Consider the following 23,063-nt stretch of genomic DNA (forward strand, 5'->3'; position numbering starts at 1 on the left):
TTGAAGTCTCTGTTGAGACTGCATTACAGTCCAGTGTCTCCCTCGTATCAATCCTGTTTCCTTTTCTTCCCTCCTACAGATAGTGATTCTCTGATAAATTCTTCCATGCTAACCTCAAGCTCAGAGTCCGCTTCCGAAAGAACTCAAAGGTGTGCTTATTAGATTTATCAGATTTATCCTTCTCCGTTGAATTGACTAACATTGCAGTATGTTTTGCTATTGTTACCTTCAAATTACCAGAAAACTATGCCCAGATACTCTCTTGCCCAAACACCTCCTCTCACTTATTTCTGAGTTTAATATATTGTTTTATTTCACGTTAATGCTGTTCAAATTGACCACTTATCAACATCTGATACTGTTTCGTGTCAATCAATATCAGTAGGTCTTGGCTTTCTAGCAGGCATTCATTCTTTCCATAGCATAAGTGTGAGAAGGCAGATGAAAATGAGTCCCCTGGGTTCAGAGAGTCTGCTTCATGCGGGAGATCCACTATACTTATGGGAATTGATTTTTATCAAGAAAGCTCTAATGCTGTTATTTAAGTTATGAGATCGGGCTTTCTGGGTTTCATGTTCCCAAGGGAACAGAAGAAGAACTTGTCCACAATTACTTTGGGACAGGTATCAGCTCTAGTGTAGATTTAAAAGTACAATAGACTACTCTCTATATAAATTACATTCCTCCAAAATTCCTTAAAATACCAGAATTCCTAAGTTCATTTTGGGGAATCTCATATCCAGTTATTATATCCATATTTATACAGATTTTTCATTGTGAGTTCTTCAAAGATTTAGATAATCTCTAAACCAATTTACTCTCAATATGTTGAGTTCTGACATATGACATCACAATATTTTCATTTTCTCCTTTAAACAGAAATAGAATTGTTCCTCCTTCCCTCACCTTATCCACCCTGGACTCTTAGTCAATCTCCTAAGAGTTTTGAAGCCCCTAAAAGCACGTGAGCAGAATCAGCCTATTTATCAGCACAGGGAGTGGTGGGCACTGCACTGATGTGAGGCCTCCAGAGAAGGAGGGCTTGCTTAAGCCAAGATGGGCTTGAGAGTTCTGGATCATGCTGTCCTTCCCACCTCTGTGCTTTCATCCAAATCACTCCACCTACCTTCCCACTCTTCTCCACCTGCCCAAATTATGATCATTTTTCATATGCATTCGGCCCGTTCAATAGGAATCTCTCACCTATCCTCCACCTTCAAATCACATCAGTTGAAGTGGAAAAAGAAATTTACACTTACTAGGCCTCTACCAAGGGTATGCCAAACTATATTTTATGACACCTCCCATGGGGTGTATAGTATTTCTTATCCTCCTTTTACAAGTTTAGAAACTGCAGCTCAAAAAGACTGAAGAGTGTGCCCAGGATCACTCAAGTAGCAAGTATTAGAGCAGGGATATAAACCCATGACTGTGTCTGAAAATGAAATACAAAGTACTATATGTAATCTGGAACATTTTCTCTATTGTTTCATGAAACTGTTCTATGTCGCTAGTATTATTGTATTTTTTCACATACTTGCATATATTTTCCTAATTTGTGGTTAACTTTCTTCATGACAAAGGCCATATTTGTTTATCTCCCATAGGTCCTTATGCAAACAGATGCACAATAAATGCTGATTTGTTTTAATTAATAATTCATGTAAATATTTTCAAATAGCTGATTTAAAACATACAGTACTACTTTATTCTTGGTCCTTTTGTTACCCAATATGTCACTTATCTCTTAGAATTTCATGACACAAAAGACATAAAGGAGCTAAATGTGACTTAAGGAAGAGTTTCCATAAAGACAACCGATGGTTATTAATGATTCATATACCAAGGTGTATGACTTACAATTTTGCCTGGAATCTGCTTTTACAAGAAATGTATCTCTGCACCTGGGACTGGTTGACACCGTAGATGGTGGTCCATGTGAAGGTCCCTCCTATAATAATTGTCCAGAAGGTGTGTCTTTGCAAAGGGTTAGGATTAAAACTAAATGACAAGAAACAGAAAACAAATCCGAATTGTTAGCAGACACTAAAAAAAAAAATCCTCTTTGACTATTCTTGGAAGCAAGCAATGTATATTTATATACACAACACATACATAAATATGTACACATTTATTATGTAATTTAAAAGGTAGGAATATTTCCAATTTAAGTTCAATGAAATAATTGTTATTTTTAGAGATCTGAAAATTCTAGAATAGACCAGTGGAAAATGAATGTTGTGATCATTCTAAGCATTTATATAAATTGTTCTCCTGTGATCTAAGGAAACTGTTGTTTAAACAGATCTGTCATGCTGCAATCAGAGAAGAACATGAAACAAAGAAAAAGAGAGAGAAACATTCCTAAGTGCACCACAGCAATAGAGATGGCACTAAAATGAACACAAAATTAACACATTTTGTGTATAGAATTCCTCTTCCAGTACATGTAGTCATACTTCTAATCTATATTTAAGTTCAACAAATCAGTCAATTAATGCAGTTTAAAGTTTTTCATTTTTCATTTTCTAAAAACTACATTTTAATTATGCTTTATTAAAATGCTGTGAGTACAAGCTAAGTACTAGTAGTTTAAAACCACTTTATGACATCATGTACATAAGTCCAAAATATTTTCACAGAGGAAGCTCAACTTCCACGTTTGAAAGATCTTTTTTTTATGGAAGGAATGATTCTGTTCGTCTCTGATACCCAATAGGAGCTAGAAAACTTTCTGCAAAGTTAACTTCCATGGACACTTCCATAAAATTACAAAATTTCACAAATCCATTTCAAATCTTATATTTGAGGTCAGTTAAGAGCTCTAATTGTATGCATATTCTGGCATTCTTATAGAAATGTGAGAGCTTCTATTTCATTGTCTAACATTTCACATCAAAGTCTAAGTTTCAAGAATGTTGACCTTTTCTCCCTAAGAGAGAGAAACTACTATATCAGCTAACAGAAGAGCCAAAAGGAGTCCGTGAGCTATCTGAGGGAAGTATGACAAGATTTTAAACACTCCATTTAGTGGTTTAGGCCATAGAGAATGCATAGGCCAATAACAGACAACACAGAAAATACCAATACAATATCCGTCTTCTCTTCATGTATCTCTACTTTAACAACACTTTGTCTACCATATTCTCAAAACATATCAGAATAACAAGAGACACTATTGAAACGTCTGAAACACAAATAAGGCTTTTTATTGTTACTTAACAACTTGCAAAGCTAAGGTCATAAAAATGTCTAATCTTTTCTTAAGAATCTCTTACTAATGGATATAAGCTATCACTTTAGTGTTCCAATATATGTAGGCTTTGTATAAAGTGACACCTATCTTGCAGAAAAATTATTGGTTCCATACCCTCTCTCCTCAGCCTGGCCTACCAGGAAGAGATTTGGGAATAATCAAGAGCAGCCATTGATTGTTTCCACTTCCTGGATTTCCCCTCTCCCTCTTCCAGTAACACCAAGCCAGGTTTGCTTTGAGGAAACTACCATTTCTCCATTAAATAGTCTCAGCTGATGATCAGTCAAAATACCTTGTTCTGCCCTAGCCAAGGGATGAAACCATGGCCCAAGCTAGGCAACTAGAGGCTCTTTTCCTTAGAATCTGAATCTTGAGGTAAAAGGAGGAAAGGAATATTGAAAATAGTGGAAGTTGATTCATTCCTGCAAATTAACACATGGATCCAGTCCAATTTCTAAAAAAGGTTTTCACAAATTTTGATGCTTATTTTCAGAAGATCAGAAAAGAGCCACCAAATGCAAAATGGTTTTCTTTCTTCAGACTGCCTATTTCAAAGCAGGGTTGCTATCTCAAACAGAAGATAAGTTAGTTCAAGACGACATGGGTCCCTTTCCATATAGCAAAAGGACAACACTATTGATACAAAACGGAAAGTGTTTTCAATATTCTTTTAAATTGTTTGATACACTTGGGATGAAATATCTAGTCTCTTCATTGTTCTTTCTTTAGGAAAACTGAACAGCTGTTTAAAACACGTTATATACTGTGCTATATTGTTACTTGAAGCATTGACCATAACTTTCCTAGTCAATTCTCTAGAAATAATACTTAATATTAGACAATGTTCATTATATAATACATACTTATAATACATAATCATAAGCCTCTATGTTAATATACTATATATTGCCAGGGCAATATCAAAAGAGAAACTCTTAAAGTTGCTAAATACAAAGAATTGTCAAGCTGAAATCAGTCTTCCAGTATCTGTGTCCCTCTCTCTCTTTTTTTCAATGGCAGGCTGTAATCCAATATGATAGTGTTTGTCTCTTAAGGGGTTGCCTTTTCCTTTTTTTTTTTTTTTTTTTTGAGACAGTCTCACTCTGTTGCACAGGCTGGAGTACAGTGGTGCTATCTTAGCTCACTGCAACCTCTACCCTCTGGGTTCAAGCAATTCTCCTGCCTCAGTCTCCTGAATAGCTGGGATTACAAGTGCCTGCCACCATGCCTGACTAAGTTTTTGTATGTTTGGTAGAGATGGGGTTTCACCATGTTGGCCAGGTTGGTCTTGAACTCCTTGACCTCAGGTGATCCACCTGCCTTGGCCTCCCAAAGTGCTGGGATTACAGGTGTAAGCCACCACACCCAGGCAGAGGCTTCCCTTTCTTAATTTTCTACTCTCTTTTTCCTTATCACCCTGTCCCACTTTTCAACCTATCCTGGACTTTAACACCTGAAAGACAATACTTTTTTTACTTTAAGTCCCTTCTCAGGAGAAAACACCACTCTAAGCACAATGTAGCTAAGTACCATCTGACTGGTTTAACCCCTTAAAGAACAGAGGGAGGCTCTTTACATATATACTCATCTGCTTCAATTTGCTTTACCATATCTTTAGCAATTTGTTGGTTTGTTTTTTAATGTAAATCTACTATTTCAATGAAGAGATTATTTTTATAGAATACAAAAGATGTGTTCAATTACCCAAGTAGTAAACAGAAACTTACTTCCAGAAATTTAATCTTCCACCATTATAGGCATCATTTAAAATAGTGCTGATTCCACCTTGAATCACTGCAGCCCGTATAATCACGGATGCAAATCCAGCCACCATGATCCCAACTTGAAAAACATCTGTCCAGATAACTGCTTTAAGACCACCCTTTGAGGGGAAAGTATATTAGGATTAATGCTTCTATCAGACATTATTAAGCATCTACACTGTGCTGAACAAAAATGATAAAGACATGTAAGTTGGCCAGGAAGTACACTCAAGGGAAACAGTCAGGTTGGGAGAATCTTCATGCAGAAGGAGATATTTAAATCAAGCACAGGCAAAGATGGAAGGTCTGCCCAACAGAGAAAAGCGCATGGGCAAAAGCATAAAGGAGTCAAACTACATGAGATGCTGAATGTGGCCAGATACATACATATTTTAGAATGAAGTGGAGTGGTGTTGGGAGATCATTGGGAAGAAAAATTCAGAGTCAAATTACAAGTAAATAATATTAATTTTATCCTATAGGCAGAGCTGATATTTAATCGGTTTGCACTCAGGTGGTCATTTCCACTGTTAAATACTATAAATGATCTGAACTAGCCACTATCAGAAATTTCCCAAGTTTCTCTATGACCTGAACTGAACCAGCACCTGGCTAAGGGCCCCATCTTCTACAAGATCCAGCACCTACAGGGTTATGGCATACAGCATCAGGGATTCCATAAGATTTCCTCACTGCCGAGGACCAGCACACATAATATCAGTGCCGTGCCCTACTGGTTTTGCATATTTTGCCACCTTTGCCTATAAGCAAGGGCAAGTTATCACAGGTATGTGTTTGTTTTGAGACCGGGTTCTCTTTGCCACCCAAGCTGGAGTGCAGTGGTGCAACCATAGCTCACTGCAGCCTCAAACTCTTGGGCTCAAGTGATCCTCCCACCTCACCCTCCTGAGTAGCTGAGACTACAGGTGTGTGCCACCATGACTGCTAATTTTTTTATTCTTTTTGTAGGGACAGAGTCTCACTATGTTGCCCAAGCTGGTCTCAAATTCCTGGGCTCAGCCCATCTTTCTGCCTTGGCCTCCCAAAGTGCTGGTATTACAGGCGGGAGCCACTGTGCCTGCGACCTACCACACGTTTTTAAGCTGAGGAATAATATGAGCACAAATATAATAACTTGGCAACAGTACAGATGAATCAGGAGACAAGATTAGGAATGATTGCAATGGATCAGATGAAAGAAAAAAATTTGTTATGCTCCATTTTCTACAAAGGATCAAATTATACTACAGACTATTTCTTACACAAAAATGTTACACTGTGGGAGGTCGGGAATAGGAGAGAGTAGGTATGGACAAACCAGATTGCAGCATACAACAACTGGAATTTTCAATTTTGCAACGCAGGTGGGTAGAGTGAAAAGGGAAATATGTTCTGGACATACCAGTGTACAGTAGAATGTGCAGACCACCCCTGTTGCCACTACCGCGCCCCACAGATCAAATCCTGTGACTGGAGAAAAAAAGAGAATGCATGTGTAATTGTGAAATATGCACAATAAAAATACTCCTCAAAAATCATCAGAGAATGAAGCTATATCATTTTTCAGGCACCTTCCTCTATACCCACTTGTCTAAAACTAAAACTAGCTCCAAATCTCATAAATATCTCAAAGACAAATGGAGTTTAAAATTCTATTTGATGAGTTTCTAGCCCTCAGACACACAGATTCGACATTAGCTTAATTAAATAGATGGAAAGACATTTATATTGTAATTAAGCTAAGAAAGTCCTTGATACTGTGATGGGTATTTCTTATCTCTCTCCCAAAATTAGACAAGATTCAAATAAACACCACTTTTTATGTGTTATGTTGCAAATACTTGAATTTGAGGACAATACATCATACTGACAATATAATGACAATATTCCATTGCTATGACGTGTAGAAAATTCAAATGAAGACAACATTAAAGGATTCAAATGTAATTATAACATTGCAGATTGCAGATCTGATTTTTCAGAAATTTAATAAAGGTAATGATAATGCTTATTTAAAAACTTTTAAGTTCAGATGTACATGTGCAGGTTTGTTACATAGATGAACTTGTGTCATGGGGGTTCCTTGTACAGATTATCTCATCTCTCAGGTATCAAGTCTAGTACCCATTAACCCATTAGCTGTTTTTCCTGATCCTCTCCCTCATCCCACCCTCCACCCTCTAGTAGGCCCCACTGTGTGTTGTTCCCCTGTGTGTGTCCATGTAAACACACTATTTTACCAGTCCTTGAAGAGCGCATTACTAAGTCATGTACTACTAAAATGGATCTAGATGGAGAAAAGTCTTTATAATTTGCTGCTATTTGTCTAAGAAGTGGGGGAATTTATTTCATTTTTTTAAAGAAAAGAATTGTGCTCATTTCAGCAGTACATATACTAAAATGAAAGGATAAATCAAAACCAAAAAATTACTTCTAGGAGAGGGAGAAAATAGGGTAGAGGAGACAGAGATACAAGCCAGGCTTCTTTAGACATATTTTGATGTATAGATTTTACTTTGGAACCACATAAATATTCCACATAATTATAAAGTTAAATTAGAAAAAGAAACTCCTTAATATCAATTGCAAAATGAAATACATGGAACCTAACTGTACATCAAGTTTGTGATATTACCACACAGAGGAAATATGTCACAAAATGTTTAACACAACAAATTAACATATATTCCTACTCAGATACACCAAGAAAAAAGAACAACAAAGAAAAATATTTTTAACTGTGTTAGACCATCATATTATTCTTTATGGCTTAGAGTTGCTATTCTAAAACTATTACATCGATGGCTTTCAATTGTGACTGCACTCTAAAATCAACAGAGGAGATTTATAAAATCCTGATAACTGAGTCACTCAGCAAGCTAATTAACTCAGAGTCCTGGCGATGGCGACCCAGGTAGGTATTGGTATTTTTGAAAGCCCCCCATCCCAAGTGAATCCAATATGCAGCCAAGGTTAAAATCAGGAGGAGCTTAAGGGGGCTACTGCTGAATAAAAATGGGACAATTTGGGCATCAGTAATAATACTAACAATAGCTATGAAATAACAGCAAACCTTTAAATCCATGAGTTCTTAAGGATTTTTTTAAAATCTCAGTCACCCTTGAGGGATAGTAGAGAACCAATTTATTCTTTTTAAAACTCATAAGGTGAAAAATCTGACATTTATCCTGCCTTTCCTATACAAACTATTTTTCAGAGTAAACACATAGTTGATAAGAGGAAGTTTCTCTTTATAGAAGTATTCCATCTAATTAGTGAAGAAGAATTCACAGCACTAGAATACTCCATTTTATAAGCCCCAATGAAATAATAAGTCTAGAATGATCGTCAATAGCTGCTAATTTTTTTTAAAACTTGGCATTCTGGGACTCCTGAAGGAAATAAACTTATAGATACTGCATATAAAATATGATTTCGAAAAAGTTGAAGTGGAGTCTCAAAAAGATTCTAGATCTAACTACTAGTAGTAAACTACTACCAGTTTACAAGAAATACATAGGAATGGGGAACATTAAATGACCCCATAGAGATGTAGTTGTTAAACCTAAAACCTGGAAAACTGGACAGAACAAATAACCCAGTTTCTTCAGCAAATAAGTTGCCATTTAAATGAAAGGAAACAGAAGAGAGATTGTAAATTTAAAAAAAAAAGATTTTAGAAGAGCCTCAAAATACATTCAGTAAAAATTGACAGAGAAATGGGAGCTATAGAAAAATCGATAATTATATTTGAAGATTTTAACATCCTTCTCTCAGCAATTGATAGAATAAGTTTAAAAAAACAGAAAAGAGATGGAAGATGTGATAACACTATTAGTCAACTAAATCTTTGACTGTATAGAACCTTACATCCAACAAGCACATTCTTTTTAAGAGTACATGGAATGTTTAAGATAGAACTGATCCTGGGCCATAAGACAAATCCATAAATTTCAAATGATCGTAATTATATTAGTTATCTGACCAAAACAGTATTAGTTTGGGAATAAATAACAAGAAGACATGATAGAAAATCTTCAAATATTGAAAATTAAGCAATACACTTCTAAATAACCCATGGGCAAAAGAAATCACAGGAGAAGGTAGAAAATATTTTGAGAACTAAATAAAAACACAAGGTCAAAATCCATGGGCTGCAAATAAAGCAGTGGTTAAAGAAAAATTAATAATTTTAAATGTTTGCATCATGAAATCAGACATACTTAAAATTAATGATCTAAGCTTCTACCTTAAGAAACTGAAAAACATAAACCCAAAGTAACTAGAAGAAAAGAAACAATAAACAGCACAAGTTAATGAAATAGAAAACAAAGAAAATCAACAAGCCAAAACATTGGTTCTTAGAAAACATTTAAAACATCAATAGAATACTAGAAAGATGCATCAAAATAAAAAGATAGAAAAGGTATCTTGTCGAGATTAGGGATAATTAGAAGGGATGTCACTGTAGATACTATAAACATTGAAAACATAACAGGAGGTTTGTAAACAACTTTATGCCAATGAATTTGATAAATTAGACCAAATCGAAGCATTCCCTAAAAAAACACAATTCACCAAAACTGATCCAACCAGACTTTTAAAATCTGAATGTCTATATTTATTAAAGAAATTGAATCCATAAACCAAAATCTTTCTACAAAAACAAAGAGAAGGTCCAGATGCCTTCAGGGTGAATTCTACCAAGCACATAAGAAATAAATACAAATTTTATATAAACTATTTCAGAAAATGGAGAACATTCCCAACTCATTTATGAAGCCTTATCAAAGTGTGAGCAAACTGAATTCAGTAATATATAAAAACTATTATATATTATGACCAAGCAGAGTTTATCCCAAGAATGCAAAAATTAGTTTAATATTCAAAACTCAATCAATGTAACTTTCCACATTAATATTGCAATAAGACAGGAAAGAGAACTAAGAGCTATAAGGATTAGGAAAGAAGTAAAATGGTCACTATTCATAAACAACACAAAAATCCTAAGGGTATTTCCAAAAACCTTCTTGATTTAAAAAGTAAATTCAGCAAGTTCTCAGGATGGAATATCAACATTTAAAAATCAGTTGTATTTTTATATACTTGCAACGAATAATTGAAAAATATTATAAAACAATACCATTTTCAATAGCATAAAAACATAAATTATCTAGGACTAAATCTAAGAAATAGTAAAAGACCTCAATATCCAAAGGTACAAAACATTACTAAGAGAAGTTTTATTTTAATTTATTATTTCTTTTCTTCCTTTTAAAAAAAAATATGGAATGCTTCACAAATTTGCATATCCTTTTTGTGCAAGTGCCATGCTAACTTCTCTGTATTGTTCCAGTTTTAGCATTATGTGCTGCCAAACTAAGCACTAAGAGAAATTTTTAAAGGGCTAAGTAAATGAAAAGATAAGTCATATAATTACTTGCAAGAATATCTACTTTTGTGAAGTGTTCAAGTCTTTGGCTTACTTTTTATTAGGTTATTTGTTTTTATTCACTTTATTATTTCAGGAGCCAATAAGCTCAGCCATAATAGTTATACAGAAAATGAAAATTAAAACAATAAAGTAATAGATAATACCCACTAGAATGACTAGAATAAAAAAGGATAATATAAAATGTTGGCAAAGATGTGGAATGACTAGAATTCTCACATATTGTGTAGTGAACATGCAAAACGATACAACCACTTGGAAAAGCTGTTTGGCAATTTCTCATAAATTTGCACATATTCCTATCCTCAGCTGGGTCCGAATACAATTATATGTTTAACTTTATACACATCCATGTATGTCCTTTCCAATGGAAGTGAAAACAGGGGTCAAAAAGAAAAACAAAACTCACAAAACCTGTAGAAGAATGTTCTTGACACCCTTAATTCACAATTGCCTAAAACTGGAAACAACCCAATGTCTATAACAAAGGAATGGATACTCAAATGTTGGTAGATGCATAAATGTTTTCTAAGCAAAATAAACCAGACACTTAAAAGGCTCTATATGATTCCACTTATATAAAATTTAACAACAGGGAAAACTAGTTTGTGGTGGTAAAAGTCAGAAAATGGTTTCTTGCGTCCATTGGGGATTTGTTAAAAAGACACACAGGGAAAATTTCTGGGAGTGAATGGTGGAAATAATCTATATTGTGAGTGGGGTGGTAGTTACACAAGCTATTATGCAACTATTAAAGCTCATCCACCTGTACACTTCCCCGTGTTCTGTGCATTTTATTGTATATTAACTGTACCTCAATAAAAGCTGGTTTTCTCAACAGGCAGCAGGTGGTCAGAAAAAAAGAAAGAAAAAAAACTGGCTTTCAATTTTAAAAAGCAGGAAAGGGAAACTTAAGAGACATCAACTGCTGCAATCGCATAATCTTATTTGGATCCAGATTCCAACAAACACTGAAAAAAAATCAGGGAAATGTGAACACTGACTTGATGTGAACTTAAGAAATTAATATTAGTATTTTAGATACAATGATGGCATAATTATGGTTTTAAAAGTCTTTATTTCTAAAAGTCATACTGAAATACAGATGAAATGGCATATTTGCAGCAAAATAATCTAGTAGAGGTAAGGGGGAGTGAATTAAAATGGACCATGAGTTGGTAAATATTAATGTAGAGGATGAATGAGCACATTAAGGAGCTCCATTCTCTCTTAGTATTTGTTTGAGGTTTTCCAAAAATTTTAAAATTTTTAAAAATTAGATCTAGAGAATGTTAAGTTTCAATTCAGTTAAATAAGCTTTTTTGGGGTATCTGTTGCAGGCTAAGTTCTGTGTCTATGCCTGTGCCTACTGCCTTGGTCACAGTAAAACACACATTGATACTCTAGTCATCAAAACACCTTCACTCTGGTTCTAATTTGCTCTCAGGGAGTGGTTTGAGCCTGATAAGAAAAGAATCCTTCACTTCTTCAGAGATTGAAGTCAGTCTTCTAATTATCCCCAGAACTGCACTTTAAAACCCTGCCATGTTTAATTACACTTAAAGCCAATAGGTAACTTATGAAGTTTATAACTCAGTTCTCGACATACGAAATGATCCACTTGTGATGTTGATAATATTGACGTGGAACATGCCCAGCATTCAGAGTTCAATAGCACCATATACATGAAATTTCTCTTGGTAATAATACTGTTTACTTCATAAACTTAGGTGATAACTACATGTCTATCATAAAATCAAGAAAACAGAGTGTGGAATTAGTAGGTTTTCTTCAGGTCATATCATGACCCCAGGAATTGCACCACATTCTTCCCATCACAGAGTCCGCATGTCCATTTTACAAGGAAGTTTTAGAGAAATTCACTTCCAATAGATAAGAATTCAAAGGGCATGCTCTTTTCCCAAAGCCTTTTGAAAACATGACTAACATAAACCTTTGCTTCAATAAACGATCCCAGGCTCACTGCATTTATCTTCCCAAATCTAGAGAGTATAGATACTTTGTTGGTCAGCATAATCTTCATAAATGTATTTGTAAGGTCACTACAGACATCTGTCCTTTTGTTACCAGGAGCAGTCTGATTATTCAAATCACATGGCTCTCTTTCTCTTTCATTTTGGGCCATATTAGAAGTGAGGAGAAGAAAAGCTTTTCTCCCTTCCAGGTTTTACAACAGACCTGAGCAGAATTACAGGGAAGCTTCCAGGAGATGGGCTCCAGGTTATAGACCCACAGAAGGGGATGCTGTGAATCCTGAATTTGACTACAGGGGGCTTTAATTCTAAAGGAATGAATGGCTGGTGGACACATCCCAGAGAAGTACCACCTGGAGAAGTCTGCCTCTGTAATGATCTACAGGCACTTTGGAGCTATCCATCCAGAAACCCAAAGAAGCTAGTATAAACACTGAACCCATTCTGCCCCCTAGTAAAGCTGATGTAGGTTACTAGAAGCATTCCTCCATCTTCCTATTTCCCCAAGGAGAAAATAAGCCTTGCTGAAAGTGAACCCCAAAATGTGAGTTACCTAACTGGCAACTCTAAAATGTACCTTGATTCAAAGCCAGAGCAGGGGCATAAATAACAATTCCAGTGTACAGAATCTAGGGGGGAAAAAGACAGCCAAATGAATTATACGAAGTATAAAATTCATGAATTATGTCTGAGTTATAAAATAAAAAATAATTGATTTTTTTCCATAGCTTCAATTATGAATTAAAACAACAGTTTCAAAATACCTAATAAGATTTGTTTGTAACTTGAAAAATGTTATTTAAGTAAATTTTACTCTTCTGTTTATGGTATGGTCATAACTTACAAACATGTTTTTGTAACTGGCTTATGTAAAAATACAGACTTTTATATCCTACTTAGTGCAAATGGTCACTGATCCACCAACTCAAGCTTGAAATAAATTTCCTACATCTAAAATAATTAGAAAAAAAGAAAGAATAATAATATAAAAGAGGATGGCCCCTCAATCATATGTCTTCAAACCTTCAAACCAGTTAATTGCTGCATAATTAATCAAGAAAACAGTAAAAACTTGGAAAACCTATTTTAAAAAGTTTTAATGTTCATAAATTAAACAAAAGTATAAATTTGCACTAAAAAAATCCTGAAAGCCAACAAAACCATTTGATCTTTTTCATATTAAAAAGACATTTAATCTTCTTAACATTCATTATTTTCATTCATACATTTAACAACTATTTATTGATCTGGGGTATAATAGTGAGTAAGATAAATAATCTTTTTCTCAAAATATAATTTTTATTGCATTTGATCTTTCAAATATATCCCATAGAAGCTAAGTCCACGATTATTCCATAAAAGCATATTATGAAAATAAAAACCAATTAAGTACCTTTTGAAAGTTTGATTATATTGCATGAGTAGAACTATGAAGTCCTTCAAATGGGAGGTGCTAAAGCTCTTCTTTTTTTTGCAAAAATGAACTAACTTTCCACAGTCATTATTCTGTCCAAGTTGAAGATTTAAAAACATAACCACAGGCGACCTTCCTAACACTTGTCCCCACTTCTCATTTCTATTGGCATTTCTAACAGAGATCCAGTGAGGGTTTGAACAGTTGGTGAACGCAAGCTACCAGGCTCAACTCTCTAAGGATTCCTTCCTTTTACACTGCAATTGTTAAGGACTGATAAAATTTAAGTTGTATAATTTGCAAGGATATAAAATGGAGTTGAGTTTCATAATTTACAAAGGCCCTCTGTCTCACTCGCTGCAGCAAATCCTTTGGTAGTTTTTTTTTTTTTTTTTTTTTTTTTTTTTAGTGGAGTCTTGCTCTGTCACCCAGGCTGGGGTACAATGGCACAATCTTGGCTCACTGTAACCTCCGCCTCCTGGGTTCAAGCGATTCTCCTGCCTCAGCCTCCTGAGTAGCTGGGATTGGGATTACAGGCACCCGCCATCATGCCTGGCTAATTTTTATACAGATGGGGTTTCACCATGTTGGCCCAGCTAGTCTTGAATTCCTGACCTCAGGTGATCCACTTGCCTCAGCCTCCTAAAGTGCTGGGGTTACAGGCGTGAGCCACTGTGCCTCACCCTTAGGTAGCTTTTGATTGGAGACATGGAATTGCAATTAGAGACAAGAATGCAAACCTCTTCCACAAACTCCATAAGCAAATCCAGCCTAAAGTGTTTAACTGCCAGGAGGAAATTGTGTATATAAATAATTGTGACACTGATCATTATAATCTTCCAGCATCAGGGTGAACAGTGGAAAGTATTCTCTGTCACTGGCTACTTGGCAAATCCTTGCTTTCCTTTTGTGTCAATCAGTAAATCTTTAAGTGCATGTTCTTGAATTACTGAATTGAGTATTTGGCTTTAAAAAGTCCTCCAGAACTTATGATTCTGTTGTTTTACACTTTAGTTGGTTCTTATAGTCTAATTTTTAAAAGAGCACTGATTTTTAAAGTATGATTCCAAAGAAAATTATTTCCTACTGTCTTCTTATGGAAGTTAATTTTTTTATGCCTATTACTCAATATGTCTCTCAATATGTACCTGTTCTCCTTTTGTTATAATTCCCACTATCAGCAACAAGTATCTTTGTCATGTAGTAATGCTCTTCCTGTCACCCTGGTGGAGGTAAAGGGAGGTCACATAAAGGGAAGCATATATTCCGACTGTCGCTTCATCAATGTAATATTTAACATTTACTTAAATCATTCTGCTTTTCCAGGAAGTAAAGCATTTATTGAAACACTGTTCAATTGTCTTAAGGATCGATGCTGTACAGTGACAAGTGTTTTTACTTTTTTGTTTCCTCATATTTTCAACATATCTTTTTTGTCTTTCATGTGTTTCCCAGGTAAGCTTCATCCAGATGCCATGGTTAAAAACATTTTAGCTGATAAAAGATAAAATAAATGGAGAGCTACTTACTGTTTGAACAATGAAGAGGACTGTTCCACAGAGACGAACACATTTGTTAAATCGAAGTTCTAAATACTGTTGCAAAAAAAAGACAGATAGATAGATAGATAGATATGCGAATCCTCTGGGTGCCTTTTTTTAAAATCAACAACTCAAGAAGAAAATTTAAATTTAGAAAAGTAAAACAACTTCGTAACTGATTTGTATTCTGTATTTTTATTTTAGTATTATTTTTATTTATAACACAGCAAAATTGACTCTTCGTTTTTAGAGTTCTGTTCAATGGGTTTTAACACACAGAGATTCAGGCAACCACTATCACAATCAGGACACAAGCCAGTTCCATCACCCAGAAAACTCCCTCATGCTTCCCCTTCATGATCAAGCCCTCCTCCCTCCCCCAAACCCTAGCAATCACTGATCTGCTCTCCTTCTCTAGTTTGGCCTTTTCCAGAATGTCATATAAATGGAATTACATTCTGTATTTTTAGAGTGAGCATAATCTGTTCTTCTCTCCCCTTTCTCTTGGTATCTACTCCATACATTTTCCTTGACTCACTTGAGGCATCAATCCCTTCTGATTGCAGACTATTGTGATGGAATTGTCAGTCAATTGCCCTGCCTCTTCTGACCAAGAGGAAGTGATATAAACCCAGCTCAACCAATCAGCTTTCCCTTCCAATTGGTATTTGAAACTTAAAGTCAGGATACAAAGACAAAAAAATGACTGATCCTGACGGAGTGGCCTGAAAAGGCTGCCCTAGTTTCTGTCCTTTCCAAGCGTTGCTTACTTAGCTTGTCCCTCTGTTCTGTGAGCTTCCCCTATGTCCTTCTAACAATTTTTTTTAACTTAAGTCATCCAAGTCAGTTTCTGTTTGGCACCAATGACCATGCCAAATTTTACTATTCTACTGGAAATCTTCTATGTCTCATAACATAGTCTGCATGTCTCCTATGTTATATAATATATCGTAATATACATATTAGAGTTAGGATCATAGAATTTCAGAGCTGGGATCTAAGGCATTCTTTAACTTGAATATAATTACTAAGAAATTTAAGGCTGACAATAGTCTTCATATAGTAGAAAAGAAGAGGAATGAAAAACTGGCATTAGGTAATAATTAGAGGAGAAGACAGCTGATATTTTCCCCCATGATCAGGGCTCACACATACAGAGTACTTGCTGTGTGCATGGTCTTCCCAACAGCTCTATGAGCCAGATACTATGTCTGAACCCATGTCAGAGACAAGGACACTGGGACTCAGAGAGAATGCCAAGTTGACAGCCTTGCAAACTTGGCAGGGCCACAGTACACATTTAAAACCTTTGATGCCAAAATCTGTGCACAATATTCCACATATATAAGTAAACAATCTGACTGCATATTTAAGACTCAATAAGTGAATGGGTGAAACTAACACATAGTAAGACCCCACTCCCAAATCGCTGATGGGTGACAAATACACAATGCCATGTACCACACTGGAGGGGGAGTTCCAGCCCTTGACCCAGTCCCATTCCTGTCTCCATGAGCTTGTGGCAATCATTCTCCAAATGTCACATTTTTTCTCTTTAAAATGAGGTGCATAATAATAATTTGTTTCCCTCTCACTTTGCAGGGTTTGGAGACTATCCAATGACATAAATGAATGGGTAAATGTAAACTTGAAAAGTAAGATATTAAGAAGCTAGTGGTGTCCAAATCAATGGGCCTGGAGAAAATTGAATCTCAGTGAATTACATGTGTCAAAATCATTCAAGGATATTTTGGAAACCTTTTTAGAAGACTGGAGAAGTTTATTAAGCCTGGAAACCGGGCAGTGTTATTATATTTCTTTAGAATTTTTTTGTTTTTGTAAATCTCTATGAATCGCTAAACATGTGAATGGACATCAATAGAAGAGAAGTCTTTGTTTTTTCTAGATACATGCATCCAAATTGCGGGAGACCAAAGAAAACTTAAAAGAAAAATGTGACAGAGGTAAGAATGTAGTCAAACCACATTGAACAAAGTAAGTTGAACCAAGCTGAACCAACTAAGTCGATCAGCTGATCCAGGAAAACTTGTGATTTAAGCTCAAAGACCAACTCAAGACAGAACGAAGAAGTCTATTATGATCTCAGCCATCAATTACTAGGCTGCTGAAGAAATATCTGAAGATTGGACCAAATGCCCAAGTCACTGTGTGGTAGCCTTAGGGATATTTGTAAGATTTCTGGACATAATTACAGAGTAACGACAGGTGCCTAAATCAACCAAGACCTCTTACGGTCCTCAGAACTTTGAATAACTTCTGTTGATATAAATAAATATATAAATAATAAACAAACACGAGGTCTAAGCAACTCAGTTTACACACAGATTAAGTAGGCTCCAGAAGGATCTTGAAGAATTGGTGGATTAAATTGGATTCTTGCATTATACTTGGGTCTGGACGTTGCTTAACACCTATTGGGACTACATTTTGAAGGCAGTGATAGATGAAAAATATGCTTGTGAACAGCTAATTTTTGCTCAAGAAATGCCAACAGGGAGAGATTTCATACTTGAGCAAGAATGCCAGGGTATCAATCACTCAACGCTATACTGCATATTCTGTGTAGATTCTGTACCTCTCAGTATAAAACAATAAGCAGTACACTCCACTGGAAAGTCTTTGCCATAACCAATTAGCAGGGTCTTAGCATGTTGCCTAACTTCCCCCGTCCCAAATGCCTGGCACCCCAGAGGTGGATACCGGCAGTGTACCACAACTTCATGCATCCTGTATTGCTTCCCTTGCTCTCTCTGCCCTGGCATAAGCATTGCTTGGGGTTATAATAGACTCATCAGAGCCTTCAGAAGCAGCCAGTATGCTGTTAGGCTCAGGTCTACACTGCTTCACATTCCTAGCAGCGTAACTTACTCTGAGTCTCTGTCCCCAAAATGCAGCTCTTCATAGTACTTCCCTCATAAGGATTGATCTGAATGTGAGTCAGATAATGTATGTAAAACATGCAATGTAGCCCAGTGTCTGGCATGTGTTCAACATTCAATTTACTTTCTGCCATTTTTAGCTGGAACCCCTGCAGACTTAGCCCCTACCACTGTAAACACAAGGGAAATCTGTTTCTGGTTGAGTTAATGTTGTAGCCCAGAAGAGGCATGGGTCGGTGATTAGGAGAGCAGCATTATCTGTGGGGACTGAAGTCCTCGTGCCAGATTCTTCAAACCCTTTCCAAGTTTGGGAATTGGTTAGCTACAAATCAGAGCTCACAGACTCAAATGCCTGCAGGTTCTATCAGGTAACATACATAAGTGACACTGGCCAGGTGTTCACATATTAACATGTTGGAATATTCTTCCTATTCACTAAGAAATATGTTCTATTACGTCTTCCTGGAAACAATAGATCCCTCTACCCCTGTCCATTTTCCCTTTCACATTTTGATGAAGACATAAATGCAGATAAAAATTTCTCTACCCAAAATCAGTAACCATGAAAACACAATAATAAGACCTCAATATAGAAATTAATAGTGAGAGCAATGGCTGTAAACTCTAGTTCTTGTGGCCACAGGGAATGTGGGTCCAGTGTCACCAGCCTTTTGAGTTCTCAAAAGAAGTCATAGTCTGGAATTATAATTTATTTCTCCTCACTATAAGGAGAAGTAAAAAAAAAATGATTGAGAACTGAATTTGATCTGGGGAATTTCATCAGTTTGTCACTTCTGAGCAAAACCAATAAACTGCATCTTGCTCACTTCTGGGAGGATTACTGAGCTCTCCAAACACAGCATCAAAGTGAATGGAAGGCAATGGTGCCCAGGATGCCTCTCCTTGGAAGAAGTCACTAGAGCCCAGGCAGAATGTCACCAGTGTTTTTTGCCATTGAGGCCCTGTCCCCAGCACCGGTTGAACCAGCCTCACTAGGAAACCACCTGTGAGGAGCCCTGGATTGGAGCCCTCTGGATAATGGTCTAGTAGAGAGGAAACTTCTTCAGGCTTGTCCCGTGGAGCTCACGGATCAGTGCCTGAGTGAAGAAGGCCACTTCAACTGGGCCCCCACCACTCCTCTGAGCTTTGATCCTTCCCACCCCTGCACCTCCCATTCAACAGCTCTTTAAACTAAACACGAATCATCTTTTCAAAGCCCTTTCCTGAGGCAACTGGAGAAAAGCTACAGCCAGGGGACCTGTGCAATAGAGGAAAGACAGTTTTCTTTAATTATCTTTCTATAGAGAAGGCAGAGCTGTTTGAGAATTTCGCTGCCTAATTTTTTTACCAATCCAAGATAACTACCATCATCACTACCAGCACCACCACAATAATTTTAGCCAACACCTATCCGGCACTTACTTTGTGTTAAACACTACTCTAAATGCCACACCTTCATCATCTCATTTAAGCCTCCCAACAACTGGATGAGGTAGGTGATATTATTTTCTTTTTGAGGAAATAGACACGAAAGGTTAAGTAAGTCACCCAAGGTCACCCAGCTGGTAAGTGGTAGAATCTGGTCTCAAATACAAGTACTGGGATAAGAGATACAGCACCTTAGCCATTTGGGTGCCTGCTTCTCAGTGGAAAGGAGGTGTGTGTGTGGAGGGGGAAGGAAAGGGGGCACAAATTCTTCACCAACTATCTTGGAAAAGTGAATGGCACTGAGGACCTGGAACAAGAGGATTCATTTCAAGAAGGAGGAGCTGAGACCTGAAGAACATACCTTCCCCTAACTCTTTCCCCTTGACTGGGAATCAGATGCCAAAGGTGGAAAGGACCTTAGTGAGCACTGCTAGTCCAATACGTTCACTTTAGAAGCCTCTTTTTTCCCCACCAAACCCAGGAGAGTAAATCCCAAGGTTTTTTCCACCTTAGAGGACACATCTCCGTAGAACGGAAGAAATGCGAGGGAAGAGTGGGGGGACAGGGAGGAATAGAGGGAGGGTGATGATGAACCGGGAGAGATTTCGATGTGGCATGGTGGTGAGAGTCTGCCCCCAAGAAAACGCCTCCAGAGGTCTGCAGAGGCCCCTTCCTCCGCGCCCTGCAGGGTCCCAGCCCACCCTGCAGCCTACCTCGTAGGTGCTGGTAATTCCCAGTTTGTAGAACACCGGGAGGAAGATCTCCGCGCTGATGACCACCACAAAAAAGTAGGTGAAGGCAAAGATGCTGAAAATGGCCCCAAAACGGTAGACCTCGGACGGGGTGCCCAGGACGGTGACGGCTGACATGAAGCTGGCGGTGAGGGACAGCGCCACCGGCACGGCGGTCATTCTGCGGCCGCCCATCAGGAAGTCCTTGGAGGTTTGCTGGCCGCCCCCCGCGAAGGCGTAGTAGATGCCGATGACTGCCGAGATGACCAGCATGCCCGCGAACACCACGTAGTCCCACACCACGAAGGTGCCGATGTCCCGCGACGTGTCCATGTCCGCACGGTCGCCTGCGCCCTGCGCGCAAACTGGTGGCCTCGCCGCGCGCAGCCCGAGCCCGGCGCTCACTTCTTATCCCCGATCCCCGGCGCGCAGGCGTGGCGTCCCGCGGGGACTGGAGGCGTCCTCCAGGTGTCGGCCTCCGAGCGCCCCGGAAGGTGGGAGGCGGGGTGAGGTCTAGCAGTCGCCTCTGCACCTGCCGCTGCGAGCCGCGCACTTTAAACCCAGGTCTGGGGCCTCGGAGAGTCAGCCCGCCGCCCCGAGCGCTCACCAGGTGAGGGACTGGAGTGGCCGAGTTCGCCAAGGCGCCAGGGACACCGGAGCAGATCAAAACTGAAGCCTTCAGCTGCTTCCAGCGAGTTTACACAGGGAGCGATGGGCGCAGATTTTGTTCAAGTGGTACCCGAGGGGACGCACCACTTAAATAAGCGGGCGACCGGTGGGGGGAATGTGGGACAAAGGGCAATTGTCACGCCTTGAATTTTAGCTTTTCAGTTCAACAGTCCGGGTCCTTACGGAAAGGGACTCCTGGAGTTTTCAGACTGCCTTATTTGATTGGTTAATGGGTGACAGTAGGTTAATTCGGGTGACAATCTGTAGTGAGCTGAGATCACAGTCCTTAGGTAAGCGATTATAAAGGAGAGCAGAAAATCTGTGCTGTTTCTTCTGTTTTTACTCAACAGATATTTCTGATCCCCTTCAGTCTGTTGTTAGAAATGGTAGTTACTGGAATATTGATAATAATACCCACTTTTTAATGAGCCTTAATGTGACACATACATGCTTAGCACGTTTTATATTAGTCAGTGTAATTCTTTTGATTAATCAGTGTAATCAAATGCCTTGAGATAGACATTATCTCCACTTTTCAAATGCAGAAACTACTGTAGGATGATTAAGTCACTTGCCCAATCAGCTGGCAGAGAATTAGATCTTTAATCTAGGTCTGATTTCAGAGTTTGCCCTCTTAATCACAATGTGTAGATACTTGTTATAGGATGTGTACACTTCAGTGAAGACACTTGAAAGCACTGAAGAAAAGATCATTTCCAGTATCAGCACTCAGGACATATTTTAAGTGGCTTGCCTTGAAATACTGTTAACACATTAATCACACTCAAATAATATGATTCTCAGGCTTTCCTTCTAAAATAGAGGCTGCAGCCAAATGTGCTCTGCTATCAGTGTGTTTCAAGCAGTCCTTGTTCATTTTTATATGACTTTAAAATATACCCGTTTGTCCTAGGTAAACAATCCACAGAATGCTGAATTTAGCCTAGCCTAACGTATGAAAAAAGGTGTACAGATTTTTACAGAAAAAAGCTGAATAGATTTTACTTTTTTGTAAACTGATGTTATTTGCATAATATTTTCAGAAAGAAATAAACAGGGAAATAGAAGCTAAATCCAAGTAATTCAGTTGGTTAAACAAACATGTGGTTTGGAATTCTATCCTACTAGTGTGAAATGTACTATATATATTACATATGATATTATACATATTAATATATAATACATAAAATTATATATATTATATAAATCATATATAAAATTATATATATGTAAAGCAACCTGTTAGAATAACACACAAAAGAATCCAGCTTGATCTTTCTAATACTTGGATTCACTTCTGGAAACTACTTTAAAGCCAATAGCCCTAGAGATGGGAAAATACTATTTAAATAAAATTCATCTTCTTTTGGACACCTAGCGTTAAGAACAGAACTTCAGGCAGCTAATGGTCAATACATTTCTGTGGTCATGTTAGAAGCAGAATAGTATGAGGTTAAACCTGCAGACTGCAAACTGACCTCTTGACTGCTGCCTATAAGCCATGATATCTTAGCCAAGTGCTTCCTTATACGTCTTAGTGTCCCATGTCTTAAATGAGGATAACAATTCTTATCTCACAGAGATAAAATGGGTTAAATGAGATTATATGTGAATAGACCCTGACACCATAAAATACTAGCATTGTATGATTGTTTAGCTGCCTTCCAATATATTGCGAATTGGGCTAGTGTAAGTTATGGCTTGGAAGTACTGCTATTAGACATGGCTTCTGTTTTCCCAAGTTATTTCGTCTTGCTTTCTAACGTTCATGTAATGCCATGAACTATGTATAATCCATACCCTATTCTTTCATATCTTTCAGGTGTCTGATGTATGTCTCCGAATAATATTTTCATGAAGAATACATGAATGCTCTATTTCCTGAGCCTTTGAATATATGGGGTTGTTCATCTGT

The 23,063-nt window shown here is 37.5% G+C and overlaps 1 protein-coding gene and 1 non-coding gene across 2 annotated transcripts in view; both read right to left on the reverse strand.

Annotated features, from left to right (window-relative positions):
* Window positions 1-21,516, reverse strand: part of SLC5A8 (solute carrier family 5 member 8) — a 53,702-nt gene extending 32,186 nt beyond the window's left edge. The window contains exons 1-6 of the mRNA XM_032299035.1: window positions 20,462-21,516; window positions 15,409-15,474; window positions 13,043-13,094; window positions 6,422-6,489; window positions 4,984-5,138; window positions 1,861-2,001 (exon numbers count right to left, since the gene is read on the reverse strand). Of these exons, the coding sequence (XP_032154926.1) occupies window positions 1,861-2,001; window positions 4,984-5,138; window positions 6,422-6,489; window positions 13,043-13,094; window positions 15,409-15,474; window positions 20,462-20,812 (833 nt within the window). The 5' untranslated portion in view covers window positions 20,813-21,516. The remainder of the gene's footprint in view (window positions 1-1,860; window positions 2,002-4,983; window positions 5,139-6,421; window positions 6,490-13,042; window positions 13,095-15,408; window positions 15,475-20,461) is intronic.
* On the reverse strand, window positions 10,300-10,406 carry LOC116527815. The gene has a single exon (XR_004258748.1). It is a non-coding gene; the product is annotated as a U6 spliceosomal RNA (small nuclear RNA).
* Window positions 21,517-23,063: the final 1,547 nt, after the last annotated feature.

Source organism: Sapajus apella, unplaced genomic scaffold (assembly GCF_009761245.1).
Source record: "Sapajus apella isolate SASKATOON/1434 unplaced genomic scaffold, GSC_monkey_1.0 scaffold2, whole genome shotgun sequence".
Classification (NCBI taxonomy): Eukaryota; Metazoa; Chordata; class Mammalia; order Primates; family Cebidae; genus Sapajus; species Sapajus apella.